We start from the raw sequence: 27,816 nt of genomic DNA, 5'->3' as shown, positions 1-27,816 counted from the left end.
ACCGTGTGTTAAAGGTAAAAGAAATCTCGAAACCTTCTTCTAGAGAATAACTTCTAGTTCATTTTTTTTTACAGTTTACAAACATTAAAAAATATCCCAGGAATCGAGTTTTCCTCGACAGCATTATCAGGCTGATAGTGAGCAAGAAGCAAAGGCAAAAACAGGAATGGATTAACTGACTGGATTCATGTAGGCAAAGATGGCTACTTTCTCCTCACCCATTCGGTATCAAATTGCTGGGGACATCATGCATGCAACACTGGTTGAGCTTGAAGACAGGAATTAGGATAGATGCATATAGGTCAGCAATCTGAACTACATTGATGATACCATACTCCTCTGGAATGATAGGGAATAACTATTGAAACAAATCCTTGATAGAGTTAATGAAATCAGTAGGAACAGAGGACTTAAACTCAACCTAGTAAGACAAAGAATATGATTGTTGAAGAATATGCAGACAGAGAGGGTCTCGGGAAAAAAGTGTGCCTTAATGGAGAAATGACCGAGGACAATGGAAAAAAATTGCTATTCAGAAGAAACAAATTAGGAATGGCTAAAATAATAGTTAAAAACTTATCTAATGTCTGGAAGGACAGATCTATCACTACAGGAATAAGGTTGAAGATTCTGGATGCAGATTTTTAGTAACTACTTATGGATGTGCAACCTGGAAACTAAAGTCTGATGGGAAAAAGAGAGCTGCTTTTGATATGTGGAGCTGTGTTAGAGGAGACTGATGTGAGGATCTCATACTTTGAAAGGTGGACAAATGGACGAGTTATGGAAAAGATCGGTAGAATTATGTCTCCTTAAGAGCAGCGACAGGCTGAAATCCTTCGGATATAGAAAGAATAAGAGGACACCTGAAAACAGTTCCTGAAAAAGAGGAAGTGGTAGACCTTCAACAAGATGGATGGATAGCGTCTAGGGTGACTTAGTCTTCGGAGAGTTAAAGCCTCAAAAGAACTCACAATAGGACCACCTGGAGAGAATTCCTGTGACAATCACTGAAGTGCGTAGTGATCGTACAGCATATGTCCAGTGAAATTGCTTTTATCCTGGTAGTACGTATTTCGTCTGCGAATGCTAAACATGTCGTACTGACCAAAGTCAAAAGGAATTATGTACAGCAAGGATTCCCTGTGCTTTATCGTGCCAAGAAAATGGCTAATATAATTTAACAACTAGCTAGACAATTTCTTGTCTTAGACAGCTATAACATTTTTTTTTTACAATTCGACCACATGAAATCAGTATAAATACAAAATACTATACTGCATGATGCATAAAAAAATAGCCATAACTAACGAATTTATTAGGAACCACATTGTGTGTGTGTGTGTGTGTGTGTGTGTGTGTGTGTGTGTGTGTGTGTGTGTGTGTGTGTGTGTGTGTGTGTGTGTGTGTGTGTGTGTGTGTGTGTGCGCGCGCGCGCGCGCGCGCGCGCTAATAAAATCATTATATATGAAGTTGATAATGTAAATATTTCTAAAAGATAGCACAAACTTAGAAGCTTAAAAAAAAAAAACTTATGACTTCTGTTGAATCAATCCTCGTGAGCATGTATTGTCTATCCTATAGTTTTTGATATTTAATGGTAATGTGAGTCGAAATATTATATTACCCCAATAATAATGAAAATATTACACAGTCGAATAATTACACAAGTAATGTTTCAATAAAAGAAAAAATAATAAGTCCTTTTAGCATTTATAAATGCACCTACCGAGTCACTTAATAATAATTTCTTGTTAAAGATGCAGACTTGGCATTATTCACTACATGAATCTGTGTGTCTAATGCAGAAAGGATCACAGAAATATTTAAGAATATTTTTAAATGAAAAATACCCGACACTTAAAAATATTCTGAGTTTTGTAAATGCCAAACAACAACAAAAAAAAAAAAAAATACATATGCATCACATGCTTAAAATTTCACCCTGGAACCTCAACTTCATTAAATACGTTTAATAAGTGCAATCTGATTAGCACTGTACCGATCGATGACCAATATATGTGCGGATGCGAAATCAAAATCGAGTGTTTTTCGCCACCAAGAACCAGCCTTGGTATTGAGCAGGGAAATTTCAATGAAACAATGAAATGTCAACGCTGATGCTAGTTGTCTAAGAACAACTTTAATTTACACTAAGTAACTATTAATGAATTAATAGCTAATTTTTGCTCACGAGCCTCATTATTAGATCTCGTGGCTCGAAGATAGTTCTCAAGCAACATATGCCACGTCGCTTTAAAGAAACAATTATCAGGAAAAGCCATGCTGATAGCAAATAAATATTCATATGACTAAGCTTGAAATTTTCGTTGCTTTTCTTTAATTTTGTGGAACGAATTATGTTTCAAAATATTTCTGTACACGATAAAAAGTATTTAAAAAATAAAAGAATGCAATGTTTGCGTGTGATATCAAGTTCTTCCTCCTAATTCATCATTGTCTCTTTGCTAATCTTAAAACTGCGCCAATAAATAATAATAACAGCCCTATTGTCTTTGGGGAAAAAAAATAGAAAGCTGTCGACATGATCTGCCTACTAATATGTGGCCTCTAGTGTAACGCCTCTTTCCCACTAAGTGGGGAAGAGTAGTTGAAGGCCTGAATTTATTCCACTCCCTGAGATATGATCGATAATTTGAGTTACATCCATTAAATTTTTTATCATCGGTTTTTGGACGCACATAAAACGAAAAAAGGCCTTTAGTAATAGTAATGATTATACAAAAGATACCATAATTTGTTACTTATGCAGCCACAAACCTGTCACAACTTGGTGACTAAAGTATCACTTCTGTTCAACACTCTAGGAAAAAAGTAATAAAAATAAATAAATAAATAAAATGTTTTGTTTAGAGACACCTGGTGAAGTCATGAGGTTAACAAAGCTCAGACAGAAACCAAAAAAAAATAAAAAATCTCTATTTCTCTCTTTCTAAGATATACTTATTAGGATCTACAAGTCATAACAGTTATATTTATCGGAAAGTACTACTGCGATAGTCATTTCTTGTACGTTATATTTAAAGAGATTTGCATATAATATGATTTCTCGAAGAGACAGAAATCATGAATTACTAACTACTAAGCCACAGAACAGGTCTTCAGAAAGAACTCGGTTGCACTTTAAAAGAATAGTGAATAATAAAAACTTTTTAAAATGCTATCATCATCTGCCTATTTATGAATTTGTTTCAAAGTAAAAAATGAAATGTAATTTCTTTTACAAAGACTAACCAAATCAAAGTCACAATCTTTTTCACTGCACATCTTTAAAAAAAAGTAATTTTATTGAATTCCAGTAAGCGGCTATTTATAAATTTACACACACTCTACTCTCATTGAACAGAATGAAAGAATTTCCTAAATTGTGAAGATTTAAATAAGGGAGAGTATTCGTAATTTCCTCCTGCTTCCAAGTTCATACATCTAGCCAATAACGGCGTTGTGTGTGTTTGAGAGAGAGATTTTTTTTCTGGGCAGGCATAAGAGCTGTCATCGTGTGAACAGATGTCAGAACGTTATGTTTTTGTTGTTATTTTACATGTTCTGAAGACAGAAATAAAATGTGCATCGTATTAATATTTTGGAAGCACTTTTGCATGCTAATGATACACAATATCATCAAGACAAAAGTAATTGTTGGCACTAAGAGAAATAAATTGCATCGCCTAAATGTCATAATCGAACGTGATTATATAAGGCTTATATCGAAACATTAAAATTATTTTAAAAAAATTTTTGCAGGTCCAAAATATCAAACTGAAAGCAGGAGATACACACGTTTAGAACAAATTACGGTATGGATCTTTAATTATCATCGACTTATCAGTAGAAACTGATTTTACTTCAGGTGATTGGTTGCAATTGCAAAGTATTAAAAACTTTCTGGCGTTTCATAGGATTTTATACAGACTCCTTGTTCACCACTGTTACGCGTCATAATCTGCAGACGGAATGTGGCCTACGATTGATTTGAGTTTGAAATTTTATCGGATTCTGTTCGAAGTGGGGAGGCAACAGTTGTGGTCATTCAATGATACTCCAAAGCAACGTAAGCGCTGCGACGAGTATATTTTCTCTGTTAATTAATATTAACAGAGAAAAACAGGGTGTATTACATGATCTTGAAATACACTCTTGTAATACTTCCTGGTCACTAATGATTTTTACATTTTTGAACTTCAAAAGAAAGTTAATAAACGTAAAACAGTTCAATTCAGAAGAGGAGATGCAAGATATAGTCACAGAATTCCTCACAACAACTAAATCATTCTAAGAGCGGGATATAATTCTGGTAACTTAACTTCACGTTGAGACAGATCACAAACACGTATCGAGAATTTGTACAATGTACATATATATTTTATGTTTTATTTCCAACTTACCCACTTTCCATCTGAATGGCCATTACATCAAAGCCAACGCAGGAAGCTGATAAGTGTAGCATAGTCTCAGGAGATCGATGCTACACTAGATGCTATGCTGAATTAATTTAGTCAATGCTAAAATTAGAATGCCTAGTACATCCTGGCCTTACTTTCAATTTTTAAATAATTCTCTTGATTATTTGCAAAAATCAGTAACAGCATTAATAATTGTCAAGCTGATAGCTAAAAACATAAGCATATGTTCTAAATGAAAAAGTAATGGACACAGAATAAATAACCATAAAGATTAATTTAATTTTCGGAGTGAATGTTATACTTTTAACAATATGTAGCAATGGACAGCAATCTAGACATATGCACATCAGGTATTCAGCTTCGTGATGATATATCTATATCCTATCGTCATCCTTACTTGTATAATTCAAAACGTTAAAACTGTTATTATTCGTGAGACAATTCCGCTGCACTAATGGCGTTACCAGCGTGAAGTTTGCAGGAGGTTCGGAAAAACGTCTGTAAATAATAAATAAGCGAGGAGGCTCTATTTAAACGCATAGCATTTGTTTCGCAGCAGGATCCGAAATTAAACTGCAGGATCTCGCTAGCAAACCACCTGGTGATCGAACCGCAAAGTACGGAAAAACTAATTATTTCAGTCCGTTTTTATTGTATTTTATTAGAAACATTCTTTACTTTATATTCATGTAACTGTCTGTCGTTTTAAAAAATGTTGAAATTTCCTATTTCAAAAATGTCTTAAAGAATTTTGGTGCATTTCGGTACAGCAATTCGTTATTAAAATATGAGCTACGAATTTTTTGTTGCCCAAACTGCATGAGTTGATCATTTTCCAATAGACTAAAACTTTATATGCACAGCCCCACATTATTAAAAGCCGTTGTTAATTGCATTCGTGCATTTCATTAAGCAAGATGTGTGTACATTAAACATACATCGTTAATGATATTCTAATTACAAGTTGGCAATTTTTTTATTTATTTCCCCTCGATACAGTTGCTTTTAGAAATTCGTATGATAACATATGAGTAAATATTACTTTTTCAGTTCACCATATGGTTTTCTGTGTTCTACAGTACTTTTTCATTAAAGATCTGTGACTTTCGTAAAAAATAAATCCTCAAACGCATTTTCATTGGCCAAAGGAAGTAGGTGGCACTAGTTTGGCTTAGAATTTATAAATGAAACATAATTTAATGATTTTCGTGATCAGTTTTGGGGAAGAATATATATATCGACTTTTTTCAAAAAAAAAAAAAGTTACAAGAAAAGAATTCCTTTTACTTCTTAAAGGGAATAAAACTTCTTAAACATGCAAACATTTAAGAAAAGCAAATAAATAGTTTTAAAGGGATAGTCGTGTTAATTACGAATTAAATTTAATTCGTTTTAATGTCGAAACATACCCGTTTTATTAATATCACGAAGTCAATAACTGTAGCTGAGAAGAAGTAAACCGTGTAATGAGAAGCTTATTTTACAGTCCTTTTCATCTGATTGTCATTGACAAAATATTTTTGGCTTGGTTGGTGTAGAGAATACATGTAATGTTTAGGTAACTGTCATTCTTTGCTCACTGTGGAACAACTACCCCACTGACTGGAAGCCTGAAATGCTTGAAAAAATTCCCTGTTTGTGTATAAAACAGGATTTCCGGATGATCTAAACCATAGCCTGCCCACAGTGCTAAATGCGCTATACCTCCTTACAAATGTCGTGATTTCGGACCCCACCCAATGTCGTGGGTGGTTTGTGCACTCGAGTAAAGTTGAGTTTGTATACAATCTTGAAGGATTTTTCGGATACCGTTTGATAATATTTCACGATTTATCGCTCTAAAAAAAAATTATGTGATGTGGGAATAAACCATTTGAGAAAACATACAGGTTCTGCATCTCTCGGTGCTGGATGTTACACGCTCTAAGAGATGTGTATGACTTATTTTCTTTAAAATGCATTTTTCTTTTCTTTTTGTTCTGTTTGTGTGCACGTGACATGGAGGGGAGTGAGACTACCATAAACTAATTGGCCGAACTAAGAGATCCCCACTAGGTGGCAGGATGAGCGCAGCACGGGCATTCACGGAGGTCAAATGGTTTAGTGCGTTTGTGCCTCGCGGCAAAGATGCGAGCGAAGTAGAATTTTTAATCATATCAAAGCAAGGTAGTCAACCCTGTTCATCGCTCCAAATTTGGTGAAATTGGATTTTTTTTTTTTCTATTTTGTTGCTGCTATTTCACTTTTCTTTTTTTTTTTTTTTTAATTCTCCTACGTACCTGCGACCGATGTCAAGGTTAAAGGTTTAGTCAGTGGCTGATGATTTGTAGTGTAACTGTTTGTTCCTACTAGAGGGCGTAGGTAACACGAAACGCCAACGCACTTTGTGAAAGAATGAAAGAAAAAAGAAAAGAAAAGAAAAAGAAGGAACAAGCAAACGAAAAGGTTGAACGTGAAACGTGACATTCTTTTAAATCAGTGACATTTTGTTACATATTAATATTACTACAGATTTAAAGTGTTGCGCTTTCTACCTGTACAGAGGAACGCCGTTACGTTTGCTTAATACATAATACAGTAAGTTTCTCATAATTGACAACTCTCAATTAGTGAGAAACTTATTTACATTTATAGGATGTGTATTTCTAATACAGTATAACTAAATATAATGAGGTATGACTTTCATACATTTAAATATTTACTTATTGACTATAGCTTAAAATCAGTGAAAAATATTAAAAATTAATAAATAAAATAATCAGCAAAATGTGCTAATCATCGAATTTGTATTGTATTCTTCCATTTTGCTCCTCGGCTTCTAACGCCAGTGACTTGTATAGAAAGAGAGTTAAATTTTAGCAAAGGAGCGATTAATAAACTGCACACCATAGTTTTAAAGGATATTTAAAATACGAGTATGTCAAGAAGTGGGCGAAGTAATGTCCAAAATCACTGCTCTTAAAAACTCTGTTCCCCCCAAGAACCTTTTTTTTTTTTTATACGACTCACGAAAGGTTGTAAACTCAGTGGCGTAGCTGGGGGGGGGGGGAGTTCGGAGGGGGAAGTCCGCCCCGAGCGGCACTTTTCACGTGAGACAATTTTATTTTTCGACGATTCTTCTATTTATATTAGCTTAGTAATTTTATTACTTAATTAATAATTAGTTTACAACAACTATACTTACAACTAAAATAAACAAACATAGTGTTTTAATTTCTTTTCCTACGTCATTCTGACTTTTGGTAGTATTGTTGATGTGTATTTAGAGGGGTGTCCGCGCGGTTAGCCTAGTGGCTTTGCGCTTCGCAACCATATGCCTGGGGAAAGAGTGTCCTAGGTTCGATTCCCGTCCACGACGTGAGGAGCTTAAGGATCTTCCTCAGCCATAGCCAAGTTAGCCGGTCTTGGGCGTGGGCAGCAGGGTTTTTTCCGCCAGTTTATCTGAGGTTTTTCATCCCGCAAGCAGGCAAACCGGCCCCGTGAACACACAGGTTACAGTCATAAATACTTACGGCAAGGAAGGCAACGGGAAACCACCTTGCTTATAATCATCTCTCCCTAGAATGGTAGCATATAGCTACCCTCCCGCGGCCGTATGGCAGATGGGAACCAGAAAAATTTAGAGGGGTGGCAAACTCAGGGACCGCCCCGGGCGGCAATAGCTCTAGCTACGCCACTGCGTAAACTTATATTATATTAGTACTGTGGGTGTAAGGATTTAAAGAAAAGTACTGTTACCTTAAATCCTTAGTTCATCCACAGTACTAATGGATTCGAAAGTCGAGATTCCAACCGGATTTATAAGGGCTTTTCCGCCAAAGATGTGTTAGCCGGTCCGATACTAGGGTAGTAGTTATTTTCTCCCTGAATCTCGTTTTATCTTACACAACAGACAAACCAACCAGAAGCAATTAACATTTCAACTTATCATTTCAACTTATTGCATAGATCATTTCAACTTATTGCATAGATCATTATACATATCGATGTAAAAAATCATGAGTAACATCATTAAAAAAATCGCACTTTTTAAAACGTTATGCGCGATGCTAATTAAAACACAGATTATTTAAGAGCAATTGCGCTATACAATTTCTCGGTTTTGGAGAACAAACATTTTACCTCTCGTATTTGTAAACACGTTACGAACAATTCACGTGCACAGGTTTCACTCGACGCAGTACAGGCGCAGCGTTACGTCAAAAGTTACTGCAAATAATAACCTAGATTAACTTGCAGAGCAGTTTGATGTTGTTACTGTGACGATGCCTCAATTTTTTATGCATAATTTTTTCCTTTATGTGGTACATGAGTACATTGTTTGCTGCAGTACAACGTACGTCTGAAGCATATATATATATATATATATATATATATATATATCTTTCTCTCTAATATTTATTCATTAATGCAATTTAAATTATACAGATATCTAAATTAAAATTTCAGTTTGCCAGAGAATAAAAATAAGAGGAATCCGAAACCTTAATTACCAAACTATAAGCGTATATAAATTAAATGTACTAAATTGCAAGTTGTACATTAGTACATTATTTCGCACGCAGTTTTTATACAGCAAAATTAATGTAAATCACCGTTTTGTAAAATTCAACTAATTATACCAAAATATTTAAAATTCTATATAGTGATAAAATAAAGATGTTATTTTTAGTGATAATATACAGTAAATGTTATGTTACTTTTACTCTTATAAATGTAATTCTGCTGATAAGTGCCCTTCTAGTTATGTACATTAAGGCTATCACTGCGAAGTTGCAAGTAAAGAACACCGTGATTTGAAAACCTTGGCGCTGTGAAACAAGCTGTTTTTCAAACGTTGCAGGATATGTCTTTACACGATATGCAATGATAAATGTGATGATTCTTACAGTTATTACAATATTCGAAGCACTGATGCTTTAATTTTTTTGCGTCGTTTTCTCTTTATATTAAACTGTGAAAATTATTTAGCGAGAAAAAAAAAGGCGACGGGATGCAATGAAAAATATATTTATTAAATGTATCAGAGCATTGAAAATGTTCACAAAATTGGGGGAGAGGGTACTGCCAGATAAAGTTTGGAAACTACTGATTTATTCCATTACAATCTATTCTATTTGTTTATTTCACCTATTTTGCGTTTCTCCTCCGTTACATAAATATTTTTGACTCAATTGGAGAATTCGTTCCTGATGAAAAAGTCATTCGCGTTTTTTGCTGTTCGTGGAAAAGCCACTCGAAAATACCTGAACCTACAAAAATATGACTTTGGTGTTATACAACTTGCACTAATTAGATTTAAAAAAAAAATATCACAACCGATCACATAACTAAAGCTGAACACTGACAACTTTCAATGTTAACTTTAACAGAAATACAAAATGTGTCCGCAAGTAACGGAGTATTCGAATCAATTAACACTTCGATGCTGATGTGTATATCGATACTGTTTATGGTTACATTTTAGCCATTCGGAGAAAACCAAAACTAACTAGGGAAACATTGCATAAATTTATAATACCAAAACAAATATATGAACACTGTAGTTACAAGTTAATTTTTAAATTCATCGATTTTATTTTATTATTATTACTATTTTATGTGAGCAGCTATCTCCAATCCTGCCTCAAAATATTTCGGATTAACAGAAAGATGGTTAACAGAAAGACACAGGCAGGTTTGATCAATGAAGGATATATTTCACTGAAATATGTCTTCAGTGAAGATATATTTCCCCACAATCCTCATTATTGATGAGGATTGTGGGGAAGTTAACTAACTGAAGCAAAACCATAAAAATAGAAAAGATGCTGACCTTTTTCCTGGTCGTAATCCCACGCTGAATACCATTTGTCATCATTCTGCGAGTCCTGTTCACTAATTTGTACCCACGTCTGGCGAATAGACAACATGAAAACGAGCAGTGCCAACCACTGATTGCCAAGCAGCAACGTCCAAGTCCTTCGCGAACCCTTTGCCATGCCAAATGGAGCTGCGGGATCCTTTGCTAAATGGAAAATATCCGAAGGAACTTGACAGATTACTGACCGCAGATCGTTTCAGTCTGCGCTCGCGTCAACTGGTTCTTATCGCTGAGAAACCTAAACTTATTTCTTCTGATACAACAAACGCCGTCACTTGAATGGCTACACTGGCACGCGCTACTCACTAAACACCTCTTTCGTTCACTAAACACACGCCGTTCGGTTCGGACGGCAGTCGTAATGGTGTTCGCTCGCGTTTAGCATGAATATGAGCATCAAAATTAATGCACAGCTTCTTTGGGCGAGTCTATTTTACGTTCAGGGGGCGTGGTAGTCAAGGTTGGTCCGCCCCACTTAAGACTAGCTGGCAGACAAAACCACGGCATTCCATAGCAACCGTAACAAACGCGTCGCGCGATGCAACAAGTGTGAGCACTCAAAGCGTGGACTCTGAGAAACCGTTCAGCCCGCCTTCAACAAACAATCCTTAGTGTCGAGCCGGTAACCCTGCGTTCTGTGGGAGAAGAAGCACAGCTTCTGTGGGACGTCCTGTTTGTTTGGACTTTGAAACGGGAAACTCGTGTATCTTATTTAGTGTTCACTGAGTCACTTGCCCTTACTTTTTTCTTTCTTTCTTTTTTTTTTTTTTTTTCCAGTTTCTATGAAAGAGGAGGTGCTTAAGTGGCATTCTCACAGGTTTCTTCTTCTTCGGAGATAATGCCCCCGAAAGGGTAAGGGAGAGTTGATTGTGAATTAATGATTTAACGTGTGACTAATCAAAAAAGTATGTATCGATAACAAACACAAGTTTGAGCAAAACGGATAGACTAAGAAATCGATTACGGAACAAAATACTGTGGATTTATACCACAGCACGCATTCTAAATATTTTCCAAATACAATTATTTGCAGTGTAACATGAGATTAAAACTACTCGATTCCAGATAACATTTTTTTATAGAATTCTTGGAATCTTTTCCAAGAATGTTTTTGTGGTATACAATTTTCTGTCAAGCATTAATACGAGTTTCAGTGGATATATGTCATGAAAGTTTACCAATTATTCCTAACTAGATAGCACTACTGATTTTTGTAATCCAACACACAAGGGATTGCAAAACCTATAGAACATCAGTGCTGTGACTGGAAAGAGTAATAACGTTAAGAGTGAATGATTTTTTTGATTTTTTTTTTTTTTAATTTTGGTTACTTGGTGAACACTTTGTGACGAAGGCAGGTCTAGAGAACAGATAGAAGAAATCAAAGCGAAGTTGTGTTAATAACTGATTTAGTGAAAAAGAGGAGCAATGTTGCATGTCATCTTAAAACAGCGCCCATGGTAGTACCTCCTCCACTACGGTCACACGAATTATCTATAAGAAAACAGTTGAAGTGAATCCGTGAGAGAGGGAGTAACATAATCAAGAGTTTTGATTAAGGTTTTTGGTATAACACTCCAAATGTGAGAATCATATTCTAAAGCTAGACTCATTTGCAATTTGGACAGAGTCAGCAGCTGAACAAGCGAAAAGTAACGTCTTCGACGGAAAAGTATATAGTTTTTTTTTGTTGTTATTGTTTTCTTATGCTGAAGAAGCTGCAGATGTGATGTGTTTAGGCAAGAAAAGCCAGAGGTAAAACCTACCCAAAACGATAGATCTTCTCTGGAGATCCGGATATTATCAAAGGAGGTGAATTGAGATTTATTTTTATTTTTACAATAAAGAATGCAAGAACTATGTTTTGGTAGTACTGATGGTGGTAAGTCAGTGTCTCAGCCTACTGAAGAATGGTATGGAGATCATTATTTAAAATAATGATTGTAATCTTAAAGCTTAAAATCTGTAAGCAATGTGAAGTACGTGAAGTGAGTAGGAACAATGGAATGTGTTATCAGCTAAAGTATGGATAGGTTAGAAGTCATTTAAGTGTAGGAAAAATTGGGTAGAAAAGCAGATGGAGACCATGGGCATATCGGTAGAGAAATCTACCATATGTACATGTTCAGAAAACCTTCCACATGACAGGCGCTAAACAACCAGAAAGAAAAAAACTGGCCACCCAATTACAAATGGCAGAAGTCTCACCATACTACGGTAGTTTGCTCAGCAGTTCTTTGTCACATAGAATCAAATGCCTTGGAAATGTCAAGGGCAAAATCATAGGTCTCTACATACCTTTCCATGACATGTATGCAGAAATGGATCACGGAGACTAACAGATCTGATGTAGATCTAATGGCAGAATCCATACTACTAGTAGTAATTAACTAGTGGTCCCTGCAAGGGATGAGAAAATTAAACCTCTCATCGAAAAGGACCGATACTTTGATTGTATTTTTTGGAATGGACTAATAACAGGCTAGCCTCCATGCTGTGAGGAAAGCTAAGTATAACCTCCATTCTAGAAAGCACAATTTCTTTAACTCGATTGGAGCTTATATTAATGGAATAACGACCAAATCGACTTTAAGTCAACGTATTGCCTATTAACTGCATGTATTCTTCTGGCCAGTCTGCCTGTTTTGCAAAATAAAATAATAGAAGTTTAAGGCTAAATCAGAAAAAGTATTCGGATAGAGAATGGAAACAGTCTGGTGATCGAAACGAGCAAAAATGTCATGTGATATGATGTATGCTACATCTTAGTCATCACATAGTAGAGATCTAGTGCCTCAACTCTAGATCTATCTGGTCACGTATCATCTTCAGGTCCAACGATAGCCAGTCTACAGAACAGGAAGTAAAGTGGAACGCATCCGATCTCTCACACTGATGCTACCACTAGATCAGAAACAAGATATAATCTAGCCATCTGAATATAAACCTTAATCATAATCTATCAGACTGTTACTCAATGCCCAGAATTTCTTACAGTAATGACAGTTGTTTATTTCTAATGTTTATATCTGTTTGAATCTGAAAGTTTCTTTGGATCTGAAAAGATCCATAGAGACTTTCCTTTTCTTTATATTTTCACCAAATGATAGAAGGTTTCTTTGATAGGAGGAACGAAATCTTTGGCTTTTGTCAGCTATATTCCTCATGTCTAAAATTCCTTATATCACGTCGCTGACATGAGAAATATTTCTCTGAAATAGGAGGGTTTTTTTTTTTTAACTGAGGTGAGTTAGCCACTCTCATCCCACACACAGAAAAACTGGTCTAAGAACGTACAACGAAATTCAATGTACAATGAGTATTCAGCGCAAAGTATTTAAGGGAGCCTCGTAGTTGTCTCGGCATTAACGATGCCTTTTGGTTGGAAAGAATTGAATTCGAATCCTGTATGGGATGCAAAGAACCTTTCTAATTTTTTTTTAATCAGAAGGCGATTTGGTCACATACGAAGGCGAATGGATTATTCCTCCAGGAAACGCGGATTTTTCGTTCCGCAAAAGAGGCAAACCGACCATAAGAACACACATATACATACAAAAAAAAAAAAAAAGCTGTCCCCATATCCTGAGTCGTTTTAGCCATAATTCCAAGCAACGACAACCACAATCGGTTTAAGGATAATCGAGGATCTGGATTTAAAGAGGAAATTATATGTAGAACCTGAATATGATTGCTAAGAAAACATCAGAAGTTACCTGATCTAGGGACTAAAATATCGGACACCTGGATTTAGCGGTAGGCACAATTAGGAAGATGCCTGGCAAAAAAAATCTGAATTTTTCCGCCAAATATTGAACATCAGAGAACTCTCTCTCTCTATTCCCGTACAATAGCCAACCATATAATATAAATACGCATACAGAAAAGAGAGAAATATATTCTATTTTCTCCTTTTCTGTTAACTAGGACTTGCAACTAAGACGCCAAGGATACCTTAAGGCCTTGTCTTAAGAGGTAAGGTGTTTTTATATGCATATGTACACTTGGACAAAACGAATCTAATAAATACTTGCAAATGCGAAGTTCGCCTAAAACAAAATGCAGATAAGGTATTATGTTTCCATAATGTCGAAAAACACTACTAAAATCCTTTCGCTGGCGACTAACTTCTGTATAATATTTATCTAAATTAAATGTGCATGGAGGATGGAAGGAAGGACAGAGATCGAGGAAAATCAGCTGGTGACCAGCTTTTCCAAATTAAACAACAGACTACGCCTCTCAGTTCATTACAAAATATCAAGGAAATATTTAGAATAAGAATAAAAATTCGTTTTACACAAATAGACAAATTAATGTATACGGTAAAAAAACTAAAGCTTAAGGGGGGAAATGAGGCTGGATTCATCTTTTCCTCAGTGTTGTATATTCAGCTGTATGATCCAGAATAACCGTTTTACCTTTTTATTAGAGATTTTAATTAAAAGAAATTAATGTAATTAAAATTTAATAACTAAAGCTTCAAATTATAGTAACAAAAAAATCAAAAAGGCAGAATAGCTGGTGCTGGATGTAGTATTCAATGCCACATTTTACTATACTCTCTTTTTAATTTTTTTTTCACGTTGCAATATATTATTCGTAGCGTTTGTAAGTAAGCACGCACATTGTGTGTGTGTGTGTGTGTGTGTGTGTGTGTGTGTGTGTGTGTGTGTGTGTGTGTGTGTGTGTGTGTGTGTGTGTGTGTGTGTGTGTGTGTGTGTGTGTGTGTGTGTGTGTGTGTGTGTGTGTGTGTGTGTGTGTGTGTGTGTGTGTGTGTGTGTGTGTGTGTGAGAGAGAGAGAGAGAGAGAGAGAAGTCGGGTTAAAAAGAGACCGCTCTTCCAATGAAGATATCAAAATGGTGACAAGGTTCTACTGTTGATTTTAATAGTTGCATTGAGTGATATATTTCGTTAATTGAAACGTGTGAAAATGAATATAAAAACCAGGGAAATACAGAGCCTCTGCCAAAAAATATTTGAGAAGTTTTTATCTTTGAAGAATTTACAGCATATTTCCGATACATTTGAATTTTTCATAGCGAAACTAGTAGTAGGGTGCAGACTGAAACACTAACATCTGTTTCAAAATTACCAAAACCGATAAACATCAGAAAGATCGTTTAAAAAAAAGAGGGTTAAGCATATTTTATCCAGATTGAAATAGGAATCATTTATTTCAGAATTCCAGTTTGTAAAAGGTAGGATAAACAATACTCTACCATGTCATTCTCTTCTGTTTCCTTATGGACTTATTGTGGATATGGTTTTAGCTGTCAATATGTCATGAAAACTAAAACCATTAATATCCATAGAAGAATTTCTGAGTGTTGGCTGCAGTTCAAGAGAATGAAATTACTGTACACTTGACAGACTAATGTATAATTTTTCATATAAGCCCATATGGCACACTAAACATAACAACTAAACACCCGTGAGGTGTTTCACATGACCGAAATACCTCTGCGGTTAGCAACAATAAAAGGTGAAAACTTAGTTTACAATATTCTTCTTTTCTTTCACTATCGGTTCAGGTTCGCGGTTACGAGGACAAATACAGGTCACTTGTAGTTGTGGGTTCTAATCCATTAAGTGCCTTTCTCAAATTACTATGTAAACAGCTTTCATGCTTAAGGAGTGAGAAAAGAGTAAAGGTTAAAAAGTATTTCGTTCCATGGGAGGCTTTAACAAGAATCATTCCTAATGGTACCGTAATGTAATCATCAGGAAGAATGTTAATGTGTAGCTGGATTTCCTTTTTTTAATTCTGTAATCGTATAAAAATGATATTATAACAGTTTAAAAATTTATCATTCATACACAGCGTAGGACAATAGTTTGCATTAGACATAGGCAATTAATGACCAATAAGTTCAAAAAAAAAAAAAACTATTCTCTGCAATAAATTATATGAAATTGGCCGCACATGTAAAAGCTGCAGTTCAAACTGAATTCTGCTCCAAATGACCACTTATTATGGTAAATACCATCAGCACTGGTCAGCTAACACACACACACACACACACACACACACACACACACACACACACACACACACACACACACACACACACACACACACACACATTATTATTATTATTATTATTATTATTATTATTATTACTGCATGACACCTCCAAGGACTCATCGTGGGAGGGCGCTTCATTCCATAACACACATCTCTCTCTGCTACTGAATCCTCCATCAGCACACAATATATATATATATATATATATATATATATATATATATATATAAAGATTTCTTCAATTTTTTTTTTATTTCTTCGTTTCTTTTTAAACTGTTTTCTTTCTATTTCACAAATTCACACCAGACATTGAAATTCATCTTCCATTTTATGTAATGTTTATGAAATTCATACAATCGATTTTTTTTTTTTTTTTTTTTTTTTTTTCAAATCACGATTTCTCGCGGAACTCCTGTTTGGTTACCTTCATATAGTCGGCTTGAGCTCCAATTACAAAAACCTGATTGGAAATCAACCTAAGATACGAGAAACATTTGATAAAGACTTCGTGATGACTAAAGATAAGAGTGTTTATCCTCGCAGAAAGTCAGGTTTTTTTTTTTTTTATCTCAAACAAATTGGGAACACAATAAACTTGCCTTGTGCCATTAGATACAATCCTAAACAACACTAGCTAAAGTGAAAAGTAAAGTTTAGTAGTGCATCCGTCAAAAGCAGAAAAGACCCAGAACGATCTGCTTTTCATAATCTATTATTTACAAAATGTTATGTCAGCACTTAGTTAAAAATTTATTATTAAACTCTATTATTACGATTTATATATAGAATGTAGTTTGCAATTATAATTTTCTTTCATTCAAAATATATTAAGGAATCTCTAAAGAACCACTTTTTGAGCAAAATTAGCAAGCGACCAAAGGAAATGAAATCTCTAAATTTAATAAGGAACCTTTACAGAACACTAATAAATCGAAAACATAGGGTTCTGAGCCAGAGTCCATGTCTTTATATAACTAGTATACTTGGTTGTCGAAGGTGGCTATATTTTTATAGCTTCACTTTCGAAAATTCGAAGGTGAACACTCTTTAACTTAGCTATAAAATAACAACTGTTATTTATGCTTTCGTTTAATAGTTACGAAAATACAAAATTCAAACTTTTTTCAAACTGAATAGTTTGAAAAAAGTTTGAATTTTGTATTATGGAAAGTGTTTCCATAATAATTATGAATGACCTACTTTGGAGCAAGGGACTCAGATGAACGATGACTACTTCAGCCGATTCTTTTCAGTTCGGATTAATGAATGAAACACATAAAAACATATGAAAGCTTACAAACGCAAATAATAGATCTATTCCTATCAGTTCCGTGTGAAGATAGCCCTTCCTTCTACATTGTATTAGGAAAATACACTGCCTTTTTGTATATCTGTTATATTTTTCCTCTCGTTTCTATTGCACGAAAAATGTGCTATAAATTTCGTACAAATTAAATTGAAATATGGATGTAGTTAAGGAATTAATGTGGTGTGGCAATGTCATCCATAAAAATGAATTCTTCTCCTACAGCACCAAGGAACAATTGAACATGACGTTGAAGAACTTCGTTGCAATATCATTCACCAATCACACTCCCTTCTCTACAATGGGTTGTGGATAAAGGGACGCAGACTACAGGCCTTCGAGCGTATAGGCCTACTTGACAGACATCTTGAGTTTGTAGAGATATCCGCGAACCTGTGGTTGAACGGGGCTGACTTGCAAGCTGACCTTCTGTAGTGCATTGATTACGTTTTGCTGTTATAACCAAAAATCTGTCTTTATGCTCAGTGGTAGAGTGAGGGTGACCACTTGGCAAATGTCTGGAACATATTCCATTGGTTTGAAATGCTGTCCAGAGCCTGGATACAACGCTATGTGAAATTCCAAACTCTCTTGCAATATCAGTAATTCTGCAGCCTTCTTCGCGCTCTTGAATAATTCTTCCCCACATTACAAGACATCCAAGTTTGCACCTTTAATCCTTGAAGAAAAGAGCTTCCTTCGAACACAATTCGCTTAGTGCAGTCCTTTTCCTTCTATCCTGTTGAGTGCTGCCACGTGACCCCTTTACACGCGATTTGAAGAAAGCGGGACAATCTGAATGTGTTCCGTTTTCTACTCGAAATCGTCAGTTATACAAATTTCCACAAGCTGATTCGTCTGAATTTTCAGTTTTTAGTGTTCAGAAATAGTGTTTGTCTTTAGGTTTAGAAAATACCAGAGTACTTTTGGTTTTGTTATAATTATTTGTAATGTGATGGGAAATGAATTTCACTGCCTAATGTTGGATCGCCACTATGCTTATTGGAGGCTTGAAGTGGCTTGAAACAGTTCCATATTTGGCCTCTGCAGTAGGGTTTTCGGATTATCTAATCACAGTATTCAAGTAAAAGAGGTTTGCAACCGTTCATGGAAGAGATTCATATAAAACAAATTTCCACGTTTTATTCTCCGCATACTTGTGAGTGCTGAGTGGTTTGAGATCTAACTGTTAACAGAGTAAAAATATGAACAGAGATAAACACAGAAGGTAAAGAAATTACATAGTCAACTGAAATTTAACACCATTACTTTGGTGCATGTTTTACTGATTATCAACTTTGATATTCAATGAAATCGGTATTATCATTTAAAATATATCATATAAAATGGGTATTATCATTTTCATATTTTAAGGTTGATAATGCAAAGGTTTCACTGAATATGAAAGTTCATCTCATTTCATTTCTTTTTAACTTGATTGTGAAGAAGTCTCCGTAATTCAGTTGGTTTCGACGATGTCCTCTGGGTGGAAAGACCTGGATTCGAATCCCATCTTGGACACGAAGAACTATATCAGGGCTTTTCAAATGAAAGTGATTTAGTTAATCTTATACAGCAGCGGCAGTGTTTTTCCTAACGGAAAACGAATGTCATAATGAAGATTTATTTTCTTGATCATATGAATTAGTGAAATAATATTTGGTTTACAGATCAAGTATTGATAAAATTTATTAACTCTACCCAACTAGTTTCACCACACTTTAACTGTTAGCATCTTCAGGGCACTGAAGATGCCAACAGTCATATAGGCTTAAAACAATCTCACAATTATGAGTAACTGTAAAACTGACAAGAATAATTACAAATAAAATAGCATCGAATGTGAATGAAACACGTATCGCGTGTACAAGGTTAGCTAGCTGTTGCTAAGGTACTTCCTGTAGTTTGTGTTAAAGTTCATTTCTTGTATTTTTAGAGATCTAATTAGGGTTTTCCATATCTCTGGGAGTATAAAACCTTGATTTCTGTTAAGGTTAACAGTAGAACGAGCGACTGTGGCTGCTTCTTTGAAAATTCTTGAATGTTAGTTTTTCCTCTATGTAAGGGGAACAGCTTTTGTTCCACTCGATGACATGGTTAATTGTAGAGAAATGTCCCGTCTGTTGTTTTTTACGTAGTCAATGTGCTCCTTTTGCCTGATTTCTAGGCTTCTTGAAGTCTGTCCGATGTAACTTGGGCCACATGAGCATGGAATATTAAAAACACCAGCATATTTATAGAAGGGATGGTTATCTTTTGGAGATCTAAGTAGTTTACGAATAGTTTCTATTGGTGTGAATGTTACTCTTATTTTGTGTGGTTTGAGGAGGCTGGCGAGTTTGTTGGAGATGCCACTTACAGACGGAATTGCAATAGTTTTTATATATTGAATATCTTCTTGTTCTCTTTGTGGTGGTTCAGAGAAAAGGATATTTTTGACTAGTCTTCTTGGATAGCCGTTCAAGTAGAGATTGTACTTGAACACTACAAAAACAAATTGATGACAGCATAAATCTATCGGTTTACAGGAAACCGGCCAATACAGGACGCTACCTACATTTCAGCTCCTCTCACCATAACTCACATAAACTCAGCATTGTACACATGTTAAAGAAAAGAGCTATTAGCATCACAACAGACAACGAGACCCTTCAAGATGAGTTACCATTAATTTCTAACAATCTGTACTTGAATGGCTATCCAAGAAGACTAGTAAAAAAAAAATCCTTTTCTCTGAACCACCACAAAGAGAACAAGAATATATTCAATATATAAAAACGATTGCAATTCCGTATGTAAGTGGCATCTCCAACAAACTCGCCAGCCTCCTCAAACCACACAAAATAAGAGTAACATTCACACCAATAGAAACTATTCGTAAACTACTTAGATCTCCAAAAGATAACCATCCCTTCTATAAATATGCTGGTGTTTTTAATATTCCATGCTCATGTGGCTCAAGTTACATCGGACAGACTTCAAGAAGCCTAGAAATCAGGCAAAAGGAGCACATTGACTACGTAAAAAACAACAGACAGGACATTTCTGGCCTATCATCTCATTTCTCTACAATTAACCATGTCATCGAGTGGAACAAAAGCTGTTCCCCTTACATAGAGGAAAAACTAACATTCAAGAATTTTCAAAGAAGCAGCCACAGTCGCTCGTTCTACTGTTAACCTTAACAGAAATCAAGGTTTTATACTCCCAGAGATATGGAAAACCCTAATTAGATCTCTAAAAATACAAGAAATGAACTTTAACACAAACTACAAGAAGTTCCTTAGCAACAGCTAGCTAACCTTGTACACGCGATACGTGTTTCATTCACATTTGATGCTATTTTATTTGTAATTATTCTTGTTAGTTTTACAGTTACTCATAATTGTGAGATTGTTTTAAGCCTATATGACTGTTGGCATCTTCAGTGCCCTGAAGATGCCAACAGTTAAAGTGTGGCGAAACTAGTTGAGTAGAGTTAATAAATTTTATCAATACTTGATCTGTAAAGAAGGAAAACGAATGTTTTTTATTCAACAAAGCAGGCAAATCGGCCAGAAGAACACCCGTAATTGACATCAATATACACTTCTTCTTCTTCTTCAACCTTCTGGTTCTGTCCACTGCTGGACGAAGGTCTCCCCCATGATTTTCCAGATCACTCGGTTTTCTGCCTCTCCCATCCATCTCACTCCTGCAATTTGTTCCAGTTCATCTCTCCACCTTCTTCTCGGTCTTCCTCTTTGTCTTGCTCCATCCATTGGTCTCCACTCTGTTGTTTTTCTAGTCAATCTCCCGTCACTGCATCTGGCAATATGGCCATCCCATCTCCACTTAGCCTGTTTAATGTATTTTACAATATCCATGACACCTGTTTGAGATCTTATCTCGATATTTGTCTTCCTATCTCTTAATGTTATTTTTAGCATACTTCTTTCCATGCGATGTTGTGTTGTTCCCAGTTTTTTGTTTAGCGATTCTGTTAAAGTCCATGTTTATACATGGATTTTAACAGAAAAAATAATAGTGTATATTGATGTTTAAACATCGATATACACCGGATAGAATTAACAGTCCTATCAGGCTTTAATTAGGTTTCAAAGAAAGTTACTTGACCGTAACAGGAACTTGATTGCGTGATTTAGAAAGAGATCTATGTCTCTTGTCATCCAACACTGCCAATAATATCACTCTAAGCAAACACTCATGACGTAATAAAACATATATTTGATACGGTTGATAAAAATGGGTCATAATCTTAAAGCCAAAGCACACAGGACTGATATGAGATGAGAAATTGATTATTGTTGATTATCCCGTTCTATGATGACTTGTTACGTCATAAGGTACGTTAACCTTTCGACTGCAAACATCTATAATCTCAAAGGTCAGTAACCGTTGAGATTATAGAATTCTCAAGATGACTGGATTAAAGGAATTTACTGCTTTTCTGTACAAACAAAAAGAAAACTTAGGTCTGCGAAGTTACAAGACCATAGAAAAGAGGCACGAATTGTGCCTAAATCCGATTTTATTATCTATCTGAAATCAAAATGGCTGCTATATCCATAAGGGGGAAGGAATGTTTATATTTGACGCGGATTTATTTTACAAAATGCAGTTAAAAACAGGAAACTAATAACTAAATATCTACAAGTAAATAAAATAGCAGCATTCAAATTTGTTAACCAAGGAAATGCCGAGTAGTAAATATGATATTATCATTGTGCTTTCGTCACTAACATAAAGAGTATTACTATTTCAAAAGAAAAATTTTTAAAGAAATGAATAATGAACATGCTCATATTCCTACATACATTTTAACAAAGCAGTGTAATAATAATTGTTATGAATATTTTCTGAAACATTTCGCCGAATACTAAGAAATTTAAATTCAACAAAATAACCAATCAGTGATAAAAATGGTATAATTCAACTTAATTCTAGGATGTTTACATTGTTTAGTGCATTGAATACAGAATGTGACCCGGTTTGGCATTTTGTGTGTGTGTGCGCGCGCGCGCGTGCATGTATGTTTTCGTGGCACTGTTTATGCAATGTATTTCATACACTATGGTGCCAATGTTCAGAATGCTGAGTGACAAAAAAAACCTACGTTACTGAAGTAAAACCTTTGTAAAATTTAAAAGTAAAAAAGCCCGGATGTTGTACTTTCCAATCCATGCTCTGATGGAGATCTAGATAAGAACAATTGTTGAGTCACGACTTACAGATGTAATCACGACCATATAATTACGTCAGGTTCACAGATGGATGAAACAAAGAGGGGAAGGATGGAGACAGGAATATACTTCTTATCCCAAAATGCTAAAGCATAAGCCTATTTTCATCATAACAAAAAAAGGCATTTACAAGGTTAAAAAAAAGCTTATAGGAAACACTTTCGTTTGAAGCTTTTTTTGGGCTACAGCTGAACTCTCGTGCAGATTATCTATTGTTCCATCTATTGAATCTTTATTTTACACTTTAGCTCATTACATAATAATCAGATGCTTTAAATATATAATTGATATTGCAGTGAGACATTTGTAACTTTTATAGAAAGTTAAGCTTGGTATTTAAAAGACTGATTGAATTGTTAGAAAATCTATTCGAATTGATTCTTTTTAATTTTTTTCTCTGAGAATTCAAACCAAGAAAGGCTGTAAACCTGTCGTACATTTAGTACTGTAAATGACTTAAGGATTAGATAATCCCTAAACACTCTTTAGTAGAGACACAAGGAACTTTTTCAGAAGTAAGCAGAGTGATGGTTTCACAAAGAGATGAAATATTCATGTCCCGTAAAGATATTCACAAGCATTCCTGAATATGATGGGATTGGAACCCGCCATTTTTTTTTTTTTTAAGAACACCCAGAATTTTTTAAAGGGTTGTTTGTACTCTCAATATAAAACAAGTTGCTGATTATTGAAGAGAATAAATTAAATTTGGAAATGATGTCAAGGGCGAATAAATTTTGATAGAGCAAAAGCGAAATTAGACGAAACTAATCAAGCAATAAACATGTATACAAGTGTTCAAACCAATATCGACATATGGGTAGAAAAGTTGCATTAGAAATAAAATAACCAATCAAAGACTAGGGACCAAAGCTAAGGACTTTCACCCTCCTTCAATTTCCAGAATGACAAAAAGTTCTGAGCAAAATTGGAGGAAGGAAGTAAATGAATGGGATAAATGGCAAGACTTTATCAGAAGTGAAAATATTAGAACTGAACTTGATACTATTAATATTCAAATAGAGAGTGCGATATGCTCTTAATCACTTTGCCTGATTGGCAGAGTGATTAAGACATTTACCCTTCGACTAACAAGATGAGGCTGGTTAATGATTATTAACCAGCCTCGCTTTGTCCCGCCTTTGGCATGGATGTCTGGTTGTCTTTAAGAGGGTGGAAGATGAATTTCATTGCCCAGTCGAAGACCACCGCACTGTTTATTACAGGCGGGAGGTGATACATTTTTTTTAAAAAAAATATAAAAATTAAAAGAAAAAAAATTCTAAGCCCATCCACGATACTTAATATACTATAGGTTTAGAAAAACGTTTTCATGGATGGGAGTTACATAAAAAAAAAACTATTTTATATTGATATATAATGTTCAAGGAAGTGAAATATTAGGTTTATTACAGCACTAATAAATCTGTCATATTTTTATCACTGCGAATAGCTTCATTCACATGCAAAAAAAATCGCATCAGAAAACATACCTACGTGAAGCACATACATAAATAATCATTAAGTCATTTTCCCTTGAGAGATTTTAACAAAAGAAGAAAAGGTGCACGAAAGGAGACACACAAGCATACGTTATTTCATAATTTATCGAGAATTCATCTCTCGCTCTGTGCTCTATTTGTTGAAAGAAATAAAGTGCTTCATTTTGAAATTTTTTTTTCTTTTTTTTTGGGGGGGGGGGGATTATAACAAACACCTACAATGCAATCTGTATAGAGTTCGATATTTTAAAACTACAGATGGACCGCTTACACTCCTCCAACCACCCATGAAGCCTGAGTCTTTGCACACATTGATATCTTATGCTGATTAGTGGAATCAATAATTTTAATATTTCCTCTCTTAAAACCTTGTTTATGCGCGAAAGTGAAGGAAAGCAATTTCCAACTCACTATCAAGAAATGGTTGGCGAAGAGTGGGGTCATTTAAATCATCAAAAAAAGTGCTGCTGATGTTGTTGTTTGGAATTACGACCCAAAGAACTAAAGCTATAAAATCAGTGAATTGCTAGATTTGTAAACTGCGTGTGTTCTTCTGGCCGGTATCCCACTTTTCCAGAAAGAAAAACCCTATTACCAACTAATTCATTTTTGCGTCCTACACGGGATTCGAACGAATTTTTCCAACTGAACCTTACAAAAACACCAGCAGACAATACATTCCAAAAGATATGTTTGATGTTAAAGATTATAATGGATTTTTAAAATAAGATGATTTAAAAGCTTCAGAATTATTTAGTTCTATTTTCGTATTAGGAACAAAATGTTTTTCATAGAAATTCGAGCTCTTTTCCTGGTAGAAAAATCATTAATGAAGAGAAAGACACGTTCGTGTAAAAATTAAAAAAATAAATTAAATAAACATTTTTAAGTTAATTACTACTACAATAGCATCTTTAAAATGTATGTCTACTGTTAAAAACTGACTAAATACTGACATCTGTTAACTGAGGAAAGCCGTACGAGTATTAGTCTCACAATAATATACTCACTTAAAACTCTCAGTCCTACCTGAACTGTGGATATAAAGGGGGGAAAGTATACTAAGGATAAAAATAATGACCACAGATACATCTTGCAGTATCAATGAACAGATGCTGTGATTTTCCTGAAGGAATATCTTATACAGTGAGTAGCATGATAGAATATTAAAGCCATAAAATAAGATTCATAACTGTAAAATGTTTGTGCAGTATTCCAAGGAACTGTTCGCTCTTCTTTGGTTAATTCTTATTTGCAGCCAACTTCCAATTAATATATACTTGTACATTCGATACTCATGCTTTACATTGCCTTCAATCTGATTAAATCTTTGTTGCTGAGCCCACCTTTCCTCTTTTGCATGTGACGCTACTTCGTTGCAACAAAACGATACTACCTTACATTTTTACTTCCTGCTCTTTATGTTATTATCGTTGTAGAGGGAAGTTTTTACCAGATCCGCTACATAAGTCACGCACACTTCTTAAATTAATTGATGCATAAATTAGGCGTTACCACCCACCAGGCCGCAAAGTGTCCAGATGTCTTCAAATTGCATCGTTTTATTTTTTAATAGCTCCAGCAAAGTTGTGTTGATTTATACCCTTCGTTCTTTCCCTTACATGATATAGTGACATGCCGAGGTCAATAATCAGGAGCCAGTCGTCTTGCTGTATTAACCTCTGCTGACTTTTGAAATCCTCAGTCGAAATGAAGTCGTTTACTCCAGTACTGCAGCTCTTCCAATAATTCTTTGAGGAATTGTATTACAGACGGACAGAGCGGAAGTTAAGCTCGTGATGTGTGGCTGTTACAACAGTCGGAACATCGTCCAAGACTACAAGGTTAAAAAGATCTGCAGTTTTAATCATGCCATTAATCACAATTAGCTCCAGAGCTTCTCGCTTTTATCGAATCAAGTTACGACCTAAGTTTACATAGTCTCCTTATGCTAACAGAGTGTTTCTCATATCGCAACCACCTGACTGCTGTCTCGTGTTCAGAATGTGGCCCTCCTCGATAATGATTGAAGCAAATATTCCAGGCAGTAACTAAAAGGATTTATAATAATAATGATTTTATTATTATTATTATTATTATTATTATTATTATTATTATTATAAATCGTACATATAACAAATCGTACAATTATTTTTATATCACGATTACATCAAAAAAGTGAAATGCCATAATACCCAAATGCATTTTAACAGAGCCAAAGAAGCTGGGTCATTAGTTGTTTATCTCAAACTTGCAGTTCATATGATTGAGAAGAAACATCTTGCGAAGGGCGGTTGTGTGATATGTTGGTTGCAATTTCTGCTGCATCAAAAATGACAGGCGTCAAAATACAGTGCGTTGGATTAAATTCTGCTTCAAACTTAGAAAAATTGCTACAAAAATATGTTAAAACTTGATTACAAAATCAGCAAAAATTACGAATAACACACACACACACACACACACACACACACAATATAGAAATTTGGTTGTTCAGTTCATTACTCAAAAGTGGAGTAATGTTTGTTGATATATATATATATATATTATATATATTTTTTTTTCATGGAATTATATATTGCGAATTCATTCTCAAAAGGGGATGTGAAACCAAATTTCTATTCAAATATTCTGAGGCATTTAAGAGATGTGAGGCGAAAAGTGGCAAAGGTTTCTCCAATGGTAATGCTCCAGCTCACTCTGCTTTGTGTGTTTATTCTGGTCAAACATACCACGACTATTGTTCAGCACTTTCGCCAATGCTAGGATCTGGCACCATACGAACTAAAATAAACGTACAAACATTGATGGTGACACTGTGACCAGAATAAATCTCCCTCAAAAACTAATCCCAACTAAAAATTCAAACCAAGCACAATATACAAAACATGCCAAAATACCTAGAATAAAACTTGCTTTCCCATCCATTTAATCGAAGTGTGACATAAAACACTAACATAAATAACTAACACCATCACTTACAGTTATTCGGACCAGATCTCCTACTTTTGATAGACACCCATATTGCAGCTACATCAAAAGTCCACCTTCAATATCCAAATAATGCACTTCATGAATCCTTTCACCATAAGGAACCTCCTCTGGTTCAAGGTTCTTTTGCTTTATTCAGTATCGTTCATCATATATTTACCAGTCTCCAAACTCCGAAAATCACTCTGGCCTCTTCGTCTTACTGTTTATGAAGCTCGACCTTCTGCAATGCAGCCAAAACAGTGACGTAATCTTCCTAGATGACCTTATGTTTACATCTCCGATTAGTTCCCATTTTTCAACACCACCGATCAAGCTGGAAGTGATGCAGTTATTTTTTGTTTTACAAGCAATTAACTAACTCAAATCGTACATCGACCTACCTCCTGATAACTCTCTCCATGCCCCTAATACCTTTGATAACTTACCAAATACACTGTACATGTTAGCTCTCCTCTA

At 35.0% G+C, this 27,816-nt stretch overlaps 1 protein-coding gene across 1 annotated transcript in view; it reads right to left on the bottom strand.

Annotated features, from left to right (window-relative positions):
- The window catches only part of LOC150095284 (laminin subunit alpha-1-like), a 1,249,242-nt gene extending 1,238,878 nt beyond the window's left edge, over positions 1-10,364 (bottom strand). The window contains exon 1 of the mRNA XM_090410638.1: positions 10,240-10,364. Within this exon, the coding sequence (XP_090266764.1) occupies positions 10,240-10,336 (97 nt within the window). The 5' untranslated portion in view covers positions 10,337-10,364. The remainder of the gene's footprint in view (positions 1-10,239) is intronic.
- Positions 10,365-27,816: the final 17,452 nt, after the last annotated feature.

Source organism: Typopeltis vanoorti, chromosome 20 (genome assembly GCF_054136105.1).
Source record: "Typopeltis vanoorti isolate ZY-2024b chromosome 20, IOZ_Tvanoo_1.0, whole genome shotgun sequence".
NCBI classification, from domain to species: Eukaryota; Metazoa; Arthropoda; class Arachnida; order Uropygi; family Thelyphonidae; genus Typopeltis; species Typopeltis vanoorti.
The sequence above is the reverse complement of the archived record's forward strand: the minus strand, read 5'-3'. Positions and strand labels throughout refer to the sequence as shown.